A 17,953-nucleotide genomic window follows, 5' to 3' on the forward strand; every position below is an offset into this window, starting at 1 on the left:
GCCACGGCGGTGCTGTTGAAAATAGAGGGAGAAGTTGGTCCGTCCGATCGACGGCGGCCGCTGATAAACAAAATAGTAGAATCACAAACAAAACTTCTCAGATTGGAACACCTACTGAACAATGCTAATGGAAAACCCACTCCAATGCCTAGTATTGGAGGCAACTTCGACCAAACGATGAATCAAGTAGCAAGAGCAGACCACTTGCCCCGTCTCGAGCTGCCCCGCTTCAATGGTGCAGTCACAGAATGGATCTCCTTTAAGACAAGATTCGAGCGCAGGATTGCATTTCTCACAGAGGACGCTGAAAAGTACGCATTCTTGATAAAATGTATGGATAAATTTGAGCCAGCACATAAAATGTGCGACGCGCTAGAGAATTCCGGTGTATCCTTCGATGAAGCATGGGAAAAATTGGAAGAACGTTTCTACAAAAAGCGACTTGCATTCGAGGGACACTTCTTCAAAACGTTGAAGATGAAGAACGGTGTCAGACCATCAGGCAAAAATCTACTAGCCTTGATCGATTCTATAGATATGATGATCACCACCACCAGACAAATTGCGGGCGAAAATAATAATTCGCTCTCTTGCATTGCCAACGGTCTCTTGATATGTATCGCTAAAGAAAGACTTGATGACGTAACTCTTGCAAAAATGGAGGAGAAACAGGACTTGAGTACCATTTACAGTTGGGATCAGTTTAAGGCCCAATTGGAGAAATACGCCAACCAACTGACGTGCAGTTACAAGACTGAATTCAACAAGGCCATGTTACCGCAGAGAACCCTAGCAGCAATTACTGACGTTAACACATGGCAAAATACAAAGTCCCAATCAGAATCGAAGTGTACTGCATGTGATAAATCAGGACACAATATATACTATTGTCTCGAATTCAAGGAACTTAATCAAAAACAAAGACGTGAGTCCGCCCGGAAGAACGGCATGTGCTACAATTGTCTAAAAAAAGGACACTCGGTGACCATATGCTCATCACTAAACAGATGCTACAAATGTAATGGTAAACATCACACGATGCTGCACGAGGACAGCGAAGAGGCCGATCCAGTTCCATCCACTAGCTTCGCTAAATGACTGGATGATAAATACATATTTCTAGCCACCGCTGTTGTTCAAATTCGTGCGACAAATGGACTTTCTCACCAATTCAGATGCCTGCTTGACTCGGGCAGTCAACTAGAAGTAATCACAGAAAAAGCATTCGCAAAATTGAAATTATCTTATATACATGAACCGACATTGATATTAGGAATTGGAGCGGTAATAAGATCCGATAAAAAGGCCACGGTGGAGCTCACCTCAAATAATAGTAACTTCAAAGTGAAGATGGAATTGACCATTATACCAGAAATACTAAATGATCAACCAATTCAAAACTTTGGAAACGATGAAGTGGATATTCCAAATGGTATAAAATTAGCAGACCCACATTTCTACACTAAAAGACCTATTGAGTTTGTCGCCGCACGGATCATGCCTTTAGAGCGTGATTCATGGCGAGAACGATAGAGCGGATGCTTAGATCGCGCTCTATCCTAAATACACAGAATAGCTTGCGCAGTGGCTTTATCGTAACTAATGAGGTTTTTCCGAAGTGCGATTATTGCTAGCTGAAAACCTAAATATCATAAAACTCCTCCGGCCAGCGATAACCCGCCGGGAAGGAGAACAAAACAAAAATAAGCAAAACGACGTAATGTGTTTACGATCAGAGCCTATCTCCGATCGTAAATACCGAAGGACGGGAGAAATCCCAAAAAGAGAGCACTATGGGTGCTATAAACGGAGCCTATCTCCGAGCTAGGACAATAAGTAATAAAACGGAGAGGAAAAGATAACACGCCTGCGAGCGTGTTAATAATCATCCCTCGTTCGCCCGTCTGGCTTAGAATAAATAATTGTAATTTTCTCTCTCTTATGCTACGCCCTTCTGGGGTAGATAAGAAGGCAATGTCTGTATATAAGAGAAAACTTGAACAGAATAAACGCACTCTCAACTGGACACTCTCAACCATACCACGGACGTAGGAGCGTCGTGGCGAAGTACCGAACCCCTCTTTTTTGTCATAAACGTATCACAACCCTGGACATCGCCCGAGCATCCTGGACACCATCGGGAGCACCCTGGACATCATCGCCGGCAGATCCCAGCGCAACAAGCGCTGGTAAGTATTGAACACCCCTCCTCCAAAGATCCGAAATTCCAACCACCCTTCCTCTCCCTTTTCCTTCCCTTGGCTCCGCCCGGCCAAACTCCCAAGTGACGCGGTACTACCGGATCGCACCAGTAGGCGCATACTCGTTATGCGCTCTACGTGATCTGGCCTACCACATAGCGTCCAGTAAAGGGCTTTCCCTTCGTGTCATCAGCACGATCTCGAACTGCAGCCACATTTGGTGGCTCCAGAGAGGATCTTTCCTCCAGCGTAATCAGCACGATACCCTGCAGCCACATTTGGTGGCTCCAGAGAGGATCTTTCCTCCAGCGTAATCAGCACGATACCCTGCAGCCACATTTGGTGGCTCCAGAGAGGAGTCTTTTCCTAAAGACACTGTACGAACTCACAACACGCTCGGTTGAGTTGAGAATCCTGTTAAATTGATTTGCGCCCGTCGTTGAACGGAGAGGTTCGGTCTTGTAAAGACGAACAAGGTGAGGTTGTCTGTGGACATCACCATTTAGCCAAGAGGCAAATTGCGCATTTCAAGAAACAGAAATTGGGTCCTGAAAGACGGACAAATTAGGCCGTAGAAATCGGCATCTTGTTGAAACAAGTCCAGCTTTATAAGCAAACCGATCGCCAGTCAGGCATAGTTGGACGAAGGCAACCAGGCGCCTCGTCAACATCAACTGTAATCCGGTCACGAGGGCCGGAAGACGAACATTGATCAACGTTTGAAGTACTAAATCAGCGTAGGCAACTAGGCGCCACGCTTGGTTTGAGACAAGGCTAAGGCAACCAGGCGCCTCGCCACTTGCGCATCATAAGACAGTTTAAACATCGAGAGACGGCAACCAGGCGCCTCACAAACAAAATGACATCAAGCTTCACGAAATCATCACGCCCATGCTGTGAGGCATGTGGCAAGAAAATTGAACCAGACAATCTGGTCCAATGCAGAAAGTGCAAAAGGAATTATCATTATTCCTGTGCGGGTCATACACCCACCGAAGAAGAAACCTATTTAGTATGCTCGCTTTGTTCCCCTACCAAAACAAACGAAAGTGAGGGAAAGGCACAGGCACCTGCAGCGTCTCATCCCTCAACTAATTCGAGGGAACAAAAACAGATAGAGGAGCTGACGAATCTAGTTACACAACTAGCTGAGATGCATGTTAGCGAACGCAACAACATAACCACATTAAAAAAGGAAATAGTAACAATGCAGGCATCACTCAACGCTTTAGTCGTGGGCGCAACGACAATAGCAACACAGCGACAAACAGAATTACCATGCTCTCCGGCGCAAGCGCAGTCAACTGAACCCCTAATCAATATCTCCGGGCAACAACGTGACCGAGCAACGATTCAAACACCACTACCAATGAGATCCGGTCCATCAATTGGCTGGGAGCAGAGTGCAATGATGCCAGCTCCACAGCATGGAGATTTTACGATTCTAATGAAGAGGCAAGCTTTGACTCCCTTGCCAAAATTCAGCGGGTCGCCCAAAGATTGGGCTAAATTCAAAAGGATCTACGAAGTCAGCACGAGAGAATGTGCGTTTTCCAATCATGAAAATCTCTCCAGACTTGAAGCTGCCCTTGAAGGACGCGCAGCTAGAAGCGTGCAGCAACTATTTATAAACTCGGAAAATGTTCCGAGTATAATAGAGAGACTAGAGGAAAATTTCGGAAACCCTAAATTCATATATGAGGAACTACTGCACGATCTACAGAAGCTTAAAAGAGAAAGTAGATCAATAATAATCGAAATGTCAGATGCTTTAGAAAATATGGTGGCAAACATGACGATCATAAATCAAAGAGGTTACCTACTAGATGCGAGGTTAATAGAAGACCTAGTTAAGAGACTACCTTATAACCTGCAAATAGAATGGACACGCCATAGAACGACGACTGGTGATGCCCCATCTTTAGAAGAAATGAGTAACTGGCTGAAACCTCACGCCAAAATAATGAGGAATATGGCTTCTCCTCTACCTTCTACAGTTAGAAGCCAGATACATGTCCATCAAGAGATGCCACGCATGAAATGTCCGGTTTGCTCGAATAACCATAAAATCTTCGATTGCACGGAATTTAAGAACTCCAACATCCAAAAAAGATGTCGATTGGCAGTACAATGTAAAATATGTTTCGGATGTCTAGGCACCGGACATATGGTTAAAGATTGCAGACGATCTAGGAGGTGCGGCTTGAGTGGATGTAACAAGCACCACCACAGAATGTTACACTCGAATCCAGACATGGAACCAACACCTCTTAATACGTCCGCTACAGTTCCGCTTGAAGCCAACTGCAATATTCACAAGTCCTCAGCAAACGAGATATACTACCAGGTGATTCCAGTAACACTTCAACACGGAAGGCATTCAGTCGATACATATGCCTTCCTAGACACAGGGTCTTCCCTGACATTGCTAGATGAGGAAATGGCAAACTCCTTGGACCTATACGGCAGAGAAGAACCACTACAATTAAAATGGACACAGGACGTGTCTCGAAACGAGCTGAACAGTAGAAAAGTACAAGTTCGCATTCAGGGGTCGTCCAGAAGGTCGTACCGACTTGACGGTGTAAGAACCATTAAAAACTTACAACTTCCGACTCAGACAATGAACTACAAAGCAATGGCTACAAAATATCCGCATTTGGAAAACCTTCCGATCGAAAGCTACGAGCTTGCAAGGCCAACAATTCTCATAGGGCTGAATCAAAGCCATTTGCTTACCGCCATGGAAACAAGAAGGGGAAGTGACAATGACCCAATAGCAGTCCGAAGTAAGCTTGGATGGTTTATTTTCGGTAATGTCAGATCAATTTATCAAAACGATCATGAACTATTGCAACACGATAAAGAACTACGAGATATGATGGCTGCGCACTTCTCCATCGATGAATTTAGCATCAGACAACCAATAAGAGTCAACGACAACCCCTTGCCCTTAGAACCGGTCAACAAGTATACCACCGCGAGTTCTAACAACGTAATGCTGATAACCTCGACCGAAGATAAATCAAAAAAATCAACGCGAAAAAAAAGACGTAGAAATAAGACTACAACAAAAGGCATTTCTAAATCTTGGTTCAACATCTCACGTATATTGAAAATAATGATGTTGTTCGTAATGTCGTTCACGTTGATCAACGCTATATCCATAAAACCCGTTGACAAAGACGGTCTAATGTTCGACCACGAAGGAACGTGCTTATTACATAGAGGCATATGGCAAACGAATATACAAACCAACGTAGTGCCCGATGAAGACATTGAAGTAATTAACTCGATACGGAATAATGTGACAGTAGCGATGAAAGACATGGAGTTTGTCATCGAGCAAATTGCAACATCTGTTGAACGTTTATGCGATGATGCGATTGATGAGATCAAGCAGACAACGAGAACTAAACGAAGCAAAGGGTTCTTCGGTTTTTTGGCGGACTTAATATTTGGTAGCGACGATATGGAAAACGAGCTACAGGCAATGAGGGTTCATGAAGACGAAAAAATTCACCAAATATCGGAGTCAATGGTAAAAATGAATACCAAGGCGTCCAAAATGGGAGAACAGCTTAACGAGAGATACTATAAATTGTACAAAGACATGACTCAATTAAAACAATTATATTCTGCGGATAAGGTTCAAAGGTTACGAACAACGATGTTAGAAACCACGATATTGGCACGAGAAGTTATCGATGGAACATTGAATAGATATAGGAAGGTTCGAACGTTTCCTTTGTCCGTCGACGAACTAGCCCAAACCAGAAAAAACATTTCACAAGCGTTGCCAACTGGTTACATTGTCCTGGATCACCCATCAGCCGTAAAATACAACACGCGTGTAGTCAACGGCTCCCTCATAATTACCATGACGAGTGTTGTCATCAACAAAGTTGAGTTCGAGGTATTTAAGATAATACCGATCCCACGGGCTGAGAATGGCTCAATTATTGTAACAGAACATGATCGCATCGCGGTAGGCCACAACCAAGACTTCTTCTACCCATCGATCGAACTAACAAAACTGAATGATACGCATTTAATTACGGTTCAACCAGAACTGAGTAAGGAAGTGGATTGCGTAGCGGCTGTCATACTGCATATCGCAAGTACCCGCAAATGTGCAACAAAACTGTTAACCACGCCTTACGCTATGATGGAGACACTGTCCACTCCTAATACCGTTTTATACTATGCATCCGATACAAAGGCAATAGTTATACATTGCGACAACGTGGTAATGTCACCACCTTATGAGGCAGCAGTAGTAACTCTCCAGCCAGATTGCCGTATACAATCCAACAACAAAACGATACATGCAAGTTTAAATGGCATGAACAAGAAGATTGCAACATACTTCAAATCTAAATACCAGGTGGCCGATCACCTATTGGACGAATTCAATGACACCGTAAAAGATGTGGTGGAGCCGAAGCCCGATAATCCCTACGATAACAACGCTATGATAACCGTGTACAACAGTTTGGATCCCTTCCATCCGAAATCGAAGTATCTTTGGAGGAACGCCGCCCTTTTCGTAAGCATACTAATGATTATAATCGGGATCATTTATCTACGTTGCTGCAGACGAAGATGCTGCACCAGATCCAGAGCCACAGCAGGACCCGATGTCCATATCCGAATGGACAACCTATTGAACCGGCAACAATTAGAAGACACAGCGCTTTAAAACCAAGCATTGGAGGGACGTTCAATGAAGCAAGGCGGCATGCCGAAGAATTGAAGAGAAAAAGTGATTTAAAACTCTGTTAGACCATAAGTACACAAAATGTAAAATAGAAGAAAATAATTGAATATGAAATAATTGTAGTCAAAATGAGGAATCTGACAATGAATAAGAAATATAAGCAACAAAGGGTTGCATAAACTGACGAGAAGATATGTCGTCTAATGTAATAGTAAAAAAAAAATATAATTTGTTCAGTGAAAGAAGCAATTAGGCGCCGTTGTATGGCTATTAAAGTACATAAAGTTGAAGACTCTTCTATGGATAGAAGAAGTATTGAATTTGAAAATTGAATACTCCTGCGAGAGTAAAATGAAGTGTAACACAAAGCTAAAATGAATAGGATTTGCATTGTAAATGAATCTGAAGGCAAAGTGGCTAATAAATTGTAACGAAGCAAAGAATGAATTTATAACACACCATGTATGAAGAATAAACGGAAGTCATCCGCTCATAGCAAACGAATTGCATTGTATAACTTCAGGTTAGGAAATTGAATGTAAGAAAAACATAATATTGAAAAGAGAATATAAGATGAAACAATTGCGAATTATACAGTAATAAAAGATACAGCATCAGAAGCATAGAAGAAAAAATTATTAGAAACAGATGCGGCGTAGCTCAATTGGTAAATCTGCCTTACGCGATTTACGAGGGCCGGTATGTCGCCGCACGGATCATGCCTTTAGAGCGTGATTCATGGCGAGAACGATAGAGCGGATGCTTAGATCGCGCTCTATCCTAAATACACAGAATAGCTTGCGCAGTGGCTTTATCGTAACTAATGAGGTTTTTCCGAAGTGCGATTATTGCTAGCTGAAAACCTAAATATCATAAAACTCCTCCGGCCAGCGATAACCCGCCGGGAAGGAGAACAAAACAAAAATAAGCAAAACGACGTAATGTGTTTACGATCAGAGCCTATCTCCGATCGTAAATACCGAAGGACGGGAGAAATCCCAAAAAGAGAGCACTATGGGTGCTATAAACGGAGCCTATCTCCGAGCTAGGACAATAAGTAATAAAACGGAGAGGAAAAGATAACACGCCTGCGAGCGTGTTAATAATCATCCCTCGTTCGCCCGTCTGGCTTAGAATAAATAATTGTAATTTTCTCTCTCTTATGCTACGCCCTTCTGGGGTAGATAAGAAGGCAATGTCTGTATATAAGAGAAAACTTGAACAGAATAAACGCACTCTCAACTGGACACTCTCAACCATACCACGGACGTAGGAGCGTCGTGGCGAAGTACCGAACCCCTCTTTTTTGTCATAAACGTATCACAACCCTGGACATCGCCCGAGCATCCTGGACACCATCGGGAGCACCCTGGACATCATCGCCGGCAGATCCCAGCGCAACAAGCGCTGGTAAGTATTGAACACCCCTCCTCCAAAGATCCGAAATTCCAACCACCCTTCCTCTCCCTTTTCCTTCCCTTGGCTCCGCCCGGCCAAACTCCCAAGTGACGCGGTACTACCGGATCGCACCAGTAGGCGCATACTCGTTATGCGCTCTACGTGATCTGGCCTACCACATAGCGTCCAGTAAAGGGCTTTCCCTTCGTGTCATCAGCACGATCTCGAACTGCAGCCACATTTGGTGGCTCCAGAGAGGATCTTTCCTCCAGCGTAATCAGCACGATACCCTGCAGCCACATTTGGTGGCTCCAGAGAGGATCTTTCCTCCAGCGTAATCAGCACGATACCCTGCAGCCACAGAGTTACTCCTGGGAGCACGAATATTTTACGAAGTAATAAAATCCGAACGCAAAAGAGTTGGGAGAGGGCCAACCTTTCAAAATTCAAAATTAGGCTGGCTGGCAGTGGGATTATTAGAAGAAACAAGCATCACATCCAATTCGTGGATGCAGACAGTGACAGTACCAGCTATCGGCAAACATGTGACGAATGAAGAGTTAGTAAATCTGTTCGAAAGGTTTTGGCAAATCGAAGACACGAATAAAAATGATGTGGAGATTACCGAGCCACTTTTAGATGACCTGGAAATGGAATTTCAAGTGAACACAACGATAAACTCAAACGGAAAATATGTTGTCAAGATTCCTTTTACTAAGGAATTCAGCATGCTTGGTAATTCTTATGAACAAGCATATTGTTACGGACCCAGTAAAATTGAAAATAATAAAAAGATAGGAGCGCTTCCAGGCGCAATGTAAATTTTGATATTGTAGCGCATTTGGCAATTATAGAGAAGAACAAATTTATTTGTAAACAGATTCAGGCGAGCATCTGTTTTGACTCAGCCTGGGTCTGTATGAGATAAGCGCAACAGGCGCAAATAAAAATCAATACCAGCGAAAAGGGACTGTTTCTCTTCCGTCTTTAGCTTCCAACAAGTTTGTTTGGGACTCTACGCGGTGGCGTAGTGGAGGAAGAGAAACAGAAATTCTCACGCTGGTAGATTAGATTAGGACCGCACAGAACAGGCGGGAAAAATAATCAGGCATATGTTTTACGATAGGCGTAAACATGCGCGAAGCGCACTAATTTGTTTAGGACCCGTCCTCTTCGGCGCACCAGAGATAAGCGCGAATGACGGGAGAAGCATAGGGCCACAAACAAGTGGAAAAGGTTCCATGTGGTAAATACAGATAACCGATGTGTTTCGGCTATCTGAGTAGGAAACAGCTGGGAAAAATCCCACGCTGAGAAATTCGAGGGCAGATAACCACGTGGTTGGTTATCTGTGAGAATAGGAAAGGGAGATTGTTCTCTCCCTTAAAAATTGTATATATAGTCTAAGTCAGGACGGAATGAAGTCAGTCCAATTGTTGAGTCCATTTCAAAATTCAAATCAAACAGTTCAAATCAAACAGTTCAAATCAGAAGTCTAATTCGTTAGTTCAAAATCAAAGTTCGTAGTTCAAAGTTCAATTCGTGATCCGAAAATCCACCAAGCGTTGACAACCAGGCGTCACGCATCAGAATCCGGATACACCCAAGCGTTGGCAACCAGGCGCCACGCTATAAAAGGTATAACCAAAAGGAACAAATCCCAATCCGAAAAGCAGACCATTTGCTTCGCTTCACCGGACCGCACTGGAGCCGGAAGAGGTTGAAGTTTTGTGGCTGCCCTAGCCGGGATTTGTTCACGCAAAGGGGCTTAGCCCATAAGAGACCAACCAAGTCCAGGGAAATAGATCCCTGGCTTTAATAAATTTAAACCGTGATTCTCAGGCCTCAATTGCCGACATCTAGGGAAATAAGTTCCCTAGATTAATCACGAAGCGCTCGAGAGAGGACGAGCGAAAAGTCTTGCCTTCATAGCAAGCATCTAGGGAACTCCAGTTCCTTAGATTATACATATAGAAGACTAATTACACTAGAGAAACGATTACATTTCAATAAGAGCCTGCGAGTCGAATACAATAAATTCATGCAAGAATACATTGATTTGGAACACATGGTTTTGGTGAGCAAACATGAAGAAAAGAACGTAGTTTATTACATACCACACTCGTGCGTAATTAAACCAGACTCAAGTACAACCAAACTCAGGGTTGTTTTTGACGCCAGTGCTAAAACCTCAACGGGAAAATCGCTCAACGATCTTCAAGCGGTTGGTCCTGTAATCCAGAGGGATCAATTTGACCTAGCCATCGAGTTTCGCGGAGCCGATGTAGTTCTGAGCGCGGATGTAACGAAGATGTATCGACAGGTAATGATTGAAGAGACCCAAACTTGGGCACAATGTATATTGTACCGATTCAGCGAGAATGATGAAATTCGCACATATAGACTGCTCACCGTGACTTACGGTGAAGCATCCTCTTCTTATCTGGCCTGTAGGGCTCTACATGAAGTCGGTGAAGAAATCAAGGATAAGCACCCGAAAATTGCAGAAGTAATAAGGAAATGTTTCTACGTAGACAACTTGATGGTTGGGGCTGCAACCGTAGAAGAGCTGAAGGAAATCAAAGAAAGTGTTACAAACGCTCTTGCGAAACGTGGCTTCCCACTTCGAAAATGGGCATCGAACAAAGAGGAGCTTCTAGAAGGTATACCATCTGATGATCTGGAGCAAACCGTTCAAATAGGCGACAGAGAAACGATAAAAACGCTAGGTATCAACTGGGCACCTAGAAACGATACATTTTCGTTCAAGCCCGAGGAAAATCAAACGTTTTCGACTGTTTCTCTTACTAAAAGGCAATTGGCTTCTGAGATACTAAGGCTTTATGATCCATTGGGTCTCATCCAACCGATTATAATAACAGCAAAAATTCTGTTTCAACAGTTGTGGAGATACAAACTGAATTGGGACGACCTCATTCCCGAAGAAATGGCATCAACATGGTTCAAACTGAAAGCCGACTTGCCAGCACTAACTACAGTCGAATTTCCCAGACAAGTACTTCCAAGCAAGCCTCACCAGTTAGAACTGCATGGGTTTTGTGACGCGTCAACTAAAGCGTTCGGAGCGTGCATATACTTGACAAGGAAGGCAATATAAGCACAAATCTTTTGTGCTCTAAATCTAGAGTTACGCCCATAAAAGAAACTTCACTACCACGACTCGAACTTAAAGCCGCAGTGCTTCTCTCAGAACTAGCTCACAGAATCAGAAACGTGTTTGAAAGCAGGATCCATTCAGAGTACTATTGGAGTGATTCTACAGTAACATTAGCTTGGATTAAAGGTCCAACAGATCGTTGGAAACAATATGTGAGAAACCGAGTGAACAAAATCCACGAACATTCTAAGCCTGAACAATGGCAACATGTTTCTTCGGAAAATAATCCGGCAGACATAATATCACGAGGTATATCTGTGAAAACATTTATTACCTCAAAGCAAAAGTTTTGGATGTACGGTCCAAAATACCTAAAAGATAGATATGCATGGCCCAACGAGGAGCACAATTTCCAGACTGACGAAGAAGTCAACAGAGAAAGAATCATAAATATCGTACAGGTGATAGCAACCGAGGATTACTTGTTTCAGTACAAGCATCATAATTCATTCATGAAGACGCAACGACACTTCGCATGGTTAGGCCGAGCTGCTCTCAACTTCACAAGCAGATCTAGAACTCTCAAAGAAAGAGGGATAATAAGGCAAGCACACACGGGTCCTCTCACATCCGAAGATCTTGAACGAGGCACACAATTAATTGTAACGACCATGCAACGATCGATATACCCTGACGAATGGAATACACTAGAAAAGGGTGGATCACTGGATCAAAGGGGACATTTTCAACACGTTATATTGACAATGAAAGAAGGAGTTATTCACGTATCGGGACGTTTGAGTCAGGCAAATGTACTTCCCACATGTAAAGAACCAATGCTTTTACCAAGTAGACATCCGTTCACTAGAACATTGATCCAGCACATACACGAGAGGAGATTTCATACTGGGATTGAAGCTGTTGTAGCGGAGTTCAAACAAAGTTTTTGGATGCGGAACCTACGGAGAATCACACAAGGAGTTCTAAGTAGATGCGTAATCTGTGCCAAAAACAGACCTAAGCAACTGACCCAAAGAATGGGCCAACTACCATCAGCCAGAGTGAATCCCTCACCCGCTTTCACACACACAGGAGTGGACCTCTGTGGTCCATTCGAAGTTTTATTGAACAGCAAATCTCGTATCAAAACTTTAGCCTACGTTTGCATCTTTGTGTGCTTCTCAACAAAGGCGGTGCACTTGGAAGTGGTAGAAAACCAATCCACAAGCGCGTTCATTGTTGCTCTATTGCGGTTCGTGTCGATGAGAGGCACACCAGACGTTATATATTCAGATAACGGAAGAAACTTTATAGGAGCCAGCAAAGAGCTTACGCAACTCAGAAGAAAGTACAACAAGAAAATAGAGCAGGATAAAATTACAACTATGGCTGGAGAAAAAGGAATCAACTTCTCCTTTATACCTCCCAGGAGTCCGAATTTTGGTGGACTGTGGGAGTCAAATATAAAAATTGCTAAGCGACTTTTTAAGGGCGCAGCTAGAGGCGCTCAATTCAACATACTAGAATTACAAACCGTATTCTACCAGATAGCAGCGATCATGAATTCGCGCCCACTAACAGCAGTTGTGACAGAACCAGGAACGCCCGAGGCGTTAACACCCGGGCACTTCCTCATAGGAAGACCAATGACAGCAATTCCCATTTCAATACAAGAAGAGGCTGACCCAAACTTTCAAGTCAGATGGAAGAGGATACAAAATCAAACGGAGCAATTCTGGACCCGATGGAGGACCGAGTACCTTCACACTCTCCGCAATTATGCCAAGTGGATCAAGGCCAATCCGAGCATCCAGGTGGGACAAATAGTTCTAATGGGCGATGACAATATTCCGGTGTCAAAGTGGCCCATCGGAATTGTAAGAGAAGTTTTCGCGGGTCCCGATAACATCATCAGGGTAGCCACAGTTAAGACCAGCTCTGGTACATACAAGAGAAATGTTCGGCTGCTGGCCCCATTACCAATAGACTACGATAATGAATCAAATCTCCAAGCCGGCAGTATCAGCGAGAATAACTCATCACAGCCAATATCTGAAGTATCATTGCAGTCTAAAGATTCCTTGGGAGAAGAAGTCGAAGAAGATCCGCCCCCTAGAGCTGCAGATACAATTTGGGGCGACAGACTGCGCCCCAAGGGGGGGAGAAAATGGAGTAAGTTAAATTAACCCTGTTCCAAAGCAACGCACCATCATATCATCGAGCAAGCGAACGCATCAACAACAGTACACTCACATCTATCAACGAGGGTTAGGGGCCAGAGGTACGGCCAGCAACAACGGGCGGAGCAGTTTCAAAAGCATATAAATACTTGTAAAATTCCTGAAATATATTATTATTCATCAAGCATTCCTAGAGTAAACTTCTTTCGAAAGCAAGCCTTGTCCAGAGCACGCCGTCTTCGGAGTGACCGGTTAGATGAAATCAATAGATTTCATCCAACTCCGGAACACTCATCTCATCGAGAGTTAACAACTTACATTCTCCTTAAAAATTTGTATATATAGTCTAAGTCTGGAAGAAATAAATTAGTTCAATTCAACAAGTTCAATTTGAGTATCGAACCAACAAGGTTCAGTTCCAAGGTTCAAGTTAAATCCGAAACCACCCACCAGCGTTGGCAACCGGGCGCCACGCCACAAAAAGGTATAAACAAATCCCAAATCCAAAAGTAGGCTACTTGCTTCGATTCGACGGACCGCACTGGAGCCGGCTGAATTCGAAGTTTTGTGGCTGCCCTAGCCGGGATTTGTTAATCAAAGGGGCTCGTCCCATTAACGAAATTAAAAAAATCTTGCCAGGCAAGCATCTAGGGGAATAATTCCCTTAGATTTTTTACACACTACTAGCACATATCATATGTGATTTTGGCGATAGAATCGAGGAAAACGTTAAGGATCAAATAATTGAGAATTGCCAATCGGTTGCTCTGCATCGGGAGCTACTTAAACGGGGTGATGCAGGAAGTTTTAAGAATAGCGAAAATTTTCGAGACAGTGGCCGTTCAAGAAAAATCGTTCGCCAGAGAAGCTATAAAGCTCCAGACTAATGAAGTTAACAGAATTCAAGTGAAATCATCCTACGATAACAAAAATCGCTCAACGGAATCAACGCAAGTCAAATGCCATCGATGCACATGGCACGGGATCAGAAGTGTCCGGCGAAAATTCTAGAATGAAGTTCAGTTCAATATCAACTGCTGTTTGATAAACTCCGAAACTTCTCTGGTTATACAGAAGTTCATCTTTGATCCCATTTCTAGCTGCATAATCCTTCAAAATTGTAAGGAATCTAGCTAGAAGTCGGATCAGGCCAAGAGAATCTGCTGTAACTAACCAGTGCGCTAAGTCAGAGCGAAATTCTTTTCTCCCTTCCAATGACATAGACCTTCTTAATAGCAAGGCAACTAGTAGGAAGCGGAAAAGGCCGAGTATCAGCTCATCTAAGTGCGTTTTAGTGGTCCGCCATAGAACATTTGTTTCCGCGTCGGTAAATTCAGTTTCGTCGGTTAACAAAGTCTCACGAACCCGAACCTTCGCGCGGGGGGACTTTTTGATGCGAGTAACATAATACGTGTTACGGACAGATGATCCATCAGATAAGTAAATTTGAAATCATGTTTAAACAAGACCCGACAGAACGAGGGCAAACTATATGTAAGGGCAAGCAAACACAAGTATTTGTTTTCATTGCATAGATTAGGTTAGAGAATGCTTGTGGCCCAAAACCGATATGCACTCGGATTCGAGAAAAAGAGAGGAGATATTCCTCATTTTAGATTAAGAGAATCGTGTATATATAGTTATGCACCAGACCCGTATGATAACGCTTAGCCAACTAGAGATGGGCAAACCGTTCATGAACTGATCAAAAGAACGAGTTCACCCAAAAGAGTGAACGAACTGCCGTTCTTTTTTTGCTGGGCAACAGTTCATATGAACTGTATACCCAGTTCAGAACGAACTGTGTACGGTGAATGATGAACTGATAATACAGTTCAGAACGAACTGACCGCTGGCAGAACTGTGCATGCAGTTCAGAACGAACTGTGTACGGTAAGCGGTGCGTAAGAGGAAAGAAAACGAACTAGTGATAGATGAATGGTGCTGCAAGGTAAATAGTTCTCAAATTAACGAATGAAAACAAACGATAGCCCCATGAAACAACAAAAATATGTCGGTATTGTCGCTTCATAAAAAACGCTTGTTGCGTTTTTTTATGTTGCGTTCAGGATACGATGGTTTTAAATTGGATTGTTAAATTATTTATCAAATTTCATACTTTGGAGATCAGGGTAAATATTTCAGTAAGTTGTTTTGCAAATCTACCTCACTTATAAAATATAGTTGAAAGCTGAAAGTTGATTTAAACAGTCTTGTTAAACAGTAAAATTCGCGTCGCTAATATGAAATATGTTTTATATTATATCATATTGTGCTCGATAATTTTGAGATGGACGTTCGCGGATTGGGTACAGTTTTGCTATAGCATTTATTGCAATACATCGTAAGCAAAGCAGCACAATGCTAGTTTATGCTGAAAATAATGAATAACGACTCAAACAAAATTAAAATTTCAAAATCAAAGTTTGATTTTCTAATGTGCTAAGTTATTTCTAACAAACATATCTCGACATATCCCGCCAATGTACAAAAGAGTGAGTGAACTGCTCAAAAGAACTAGTTCACTTAAGTGAACGGTTGGTCACTGAACGGTTCATTAAAGTGAACCGTTTTGCCCACCTCTATAGCCAACAAACGCCAACATCACTTTCTCGCCACGCTATCACCGATCCATGACATCATCAAGCCACACCTTCATTACTAAGGATCGCACCAAGCCGCTTATGACACCATTACCAAAGAACCGCTAGAACCGGTAGAAAGTAGACCAGGTAGAAGAACAACTGGACAGCATCAGCAAGTTGTAACGAGGATCAGTCACGTTTAAGGCACTAGTTGTTTAAGACCCTTGTTACGGACAGCTGAGGCTTATCGCGGATCGAGTTACAGATCCATAAGATAAGCAATATTTGAGATTATATTTAGAAAAGACCTCCAAGCGAGGTATAGAAACGTTTAGAAAGGACCAATGTAAGGCAATTAAAAGATGTAAGAGCTCAAGTGTTTTGTTAGGCTAGAAAACGCTTGTAGTTCGAAATTATTGCCGGTCATAAATTCAGAATGGACGAATATTTAAATAGCGTCCGGTAAACAATTTAATGCATGCATCATTTAGGATGCATTTTTATTACCCTTTTCCATCCCTAGCTGCGCTCAGCCAGATACACCAGCAGGGTGTAATAAAATAAAAGGATGTTATTTAGAGCGAAGGATGGAAAGGGGAAATCCAAGAATAAGATAGGCGCACCGACGAGGTGCTATAAACTTAAGGTATTTTCTTAGGGTAGTGCAGCCGTCTCAGACTGCACGTTACCATACGCTAGAAGAAGGGACAAGGAAGGTAGATGATCTAAACGAAACCGATATGTTATCGGTTTTCAAGAGAGAGAGAGGAGATGTTCCTCGTCAATCTTAGTTTAAGGAACCATGTATATATTGTGAAACTTTTGAATAAATTTTTTAGTATTGTAACAGAACTCACGCGAAAGCGTTAAAATTTTTCTTTCAATAGAGAAATTTTTCATGGTGGCTCCAGAGAGGAGCAGTGAAGATTTCCAAAGTGGAAAAAAGTGAAACTCGCGAACTCTTCTCGACAGTGGATGCGAGAAGTGATAATTCGCGAAAATTTATCGGCAGTGGATGCCAACAGTGTTAATCGCGAATAAAAAGTCTTTTTCAAAGTTAATTCGCGAACTATTCATCGGCAGTGGATGCCAACAGTGTTAATCGCGAATAAAAAGTCTTTTTCAAAGTTAATTCGCGAACTCTTCAAATAGCAGTGGATGCCAAAAGTGAAACTCTTCTCGGCAGTGGATGCGAGAAGTGATAATTCGCGAAAATTTATCGGCAGTGGATGCCAACAGTGTTAATCGCGAATAAAAAGTCTTTTTCAAAGTTAATTCGCGAACTCTTCAAATAGCAGTGGATGCCAAAAGTGAAACTCTTCTCGGCAGTGGATGCGAGAAGTGATAATTCGCGAAAATTTATCGGCAGTGGATGCCAACAGTGTTAATCGCGAATAAAAAGTCTTTTTCAAAGTTAACTCGCGAACTCTTCTCAGCAGTGGATGCGAGAAGTGATAATTCGCGAAAATTTATCGGCAGTGGATGCCAACAGTGTTAATCGCGAATAAAAAGTCTTTTTCAAAGATAATTTGCGAACTCTTCAATCGGCAGTGGATGCCAAAAGTGTTTCTTTCAACCGAAATAAACATTGTGAATTGATTAAGAAACCGGCAGTGGATGCCAAAAGTGTTCCTTTCAAACGGAGACAAATATAAGTGAATTAACCAGCAAAAACCTTAAGCAGCAGTAGACGCAGCAGCACCAGCAGTAGCACCACCAGAGGTGACAACAACATCCGAGCCAGAAGGCCT

At 42.7% G+C, this 17,953-nt stretch overlaps 1 protein-coding gene and 2 pseudogenes across 1 annotated transcript; all 3 read left to right on the plus strand.

The window, feature by feature from the left end:
* The first annotated feature begins 1,573 nt into the window (after positions 1-1,573).
* LOC129780815 (U4 spliceosomal RNA) lies at positions 1,574-1,702 on the plus strand (annotated as a pseudogene).
* A 6,013-nt stretch (positions 1,703-7,715) lies between these two features.
* Positions 7,716-7,844, plus strand: LOC129780816 (U4 spliceosomal RNA; annotated as a pseudogene).
* Positions 7,845-10,387: 2,543 nt separating this feature from the next.
* On the plus strand, positions 10,388-11,437 carry LOC129774521 (uncharacterized). The gene has a single exon (XM_055778271.1). It carries the CDS (start codon positions 10,388-10,390, stop codon positions 11,435-11,437), a length of 1,050 nt encoding a protein of 349 aa, XP_055634246.1.
* Positions 11,438-17,953: the final 6,516 nt, after the last annotated feature.

This window comes from Toxorhynchites rutilus, chromosome 3, assembly GCF_029784135.1.
Source record: "Toxorhynchites rutilus septentrionalis strain SRP chromosome 3, ASM2978413v1, whole genome shotgun sequence".
NCBI lineage: Eukaryota > Metazoa > Arthropoda > Insecta > Diptera > Culicidae > Toxorhynchites > Toxorhynchites rutilus.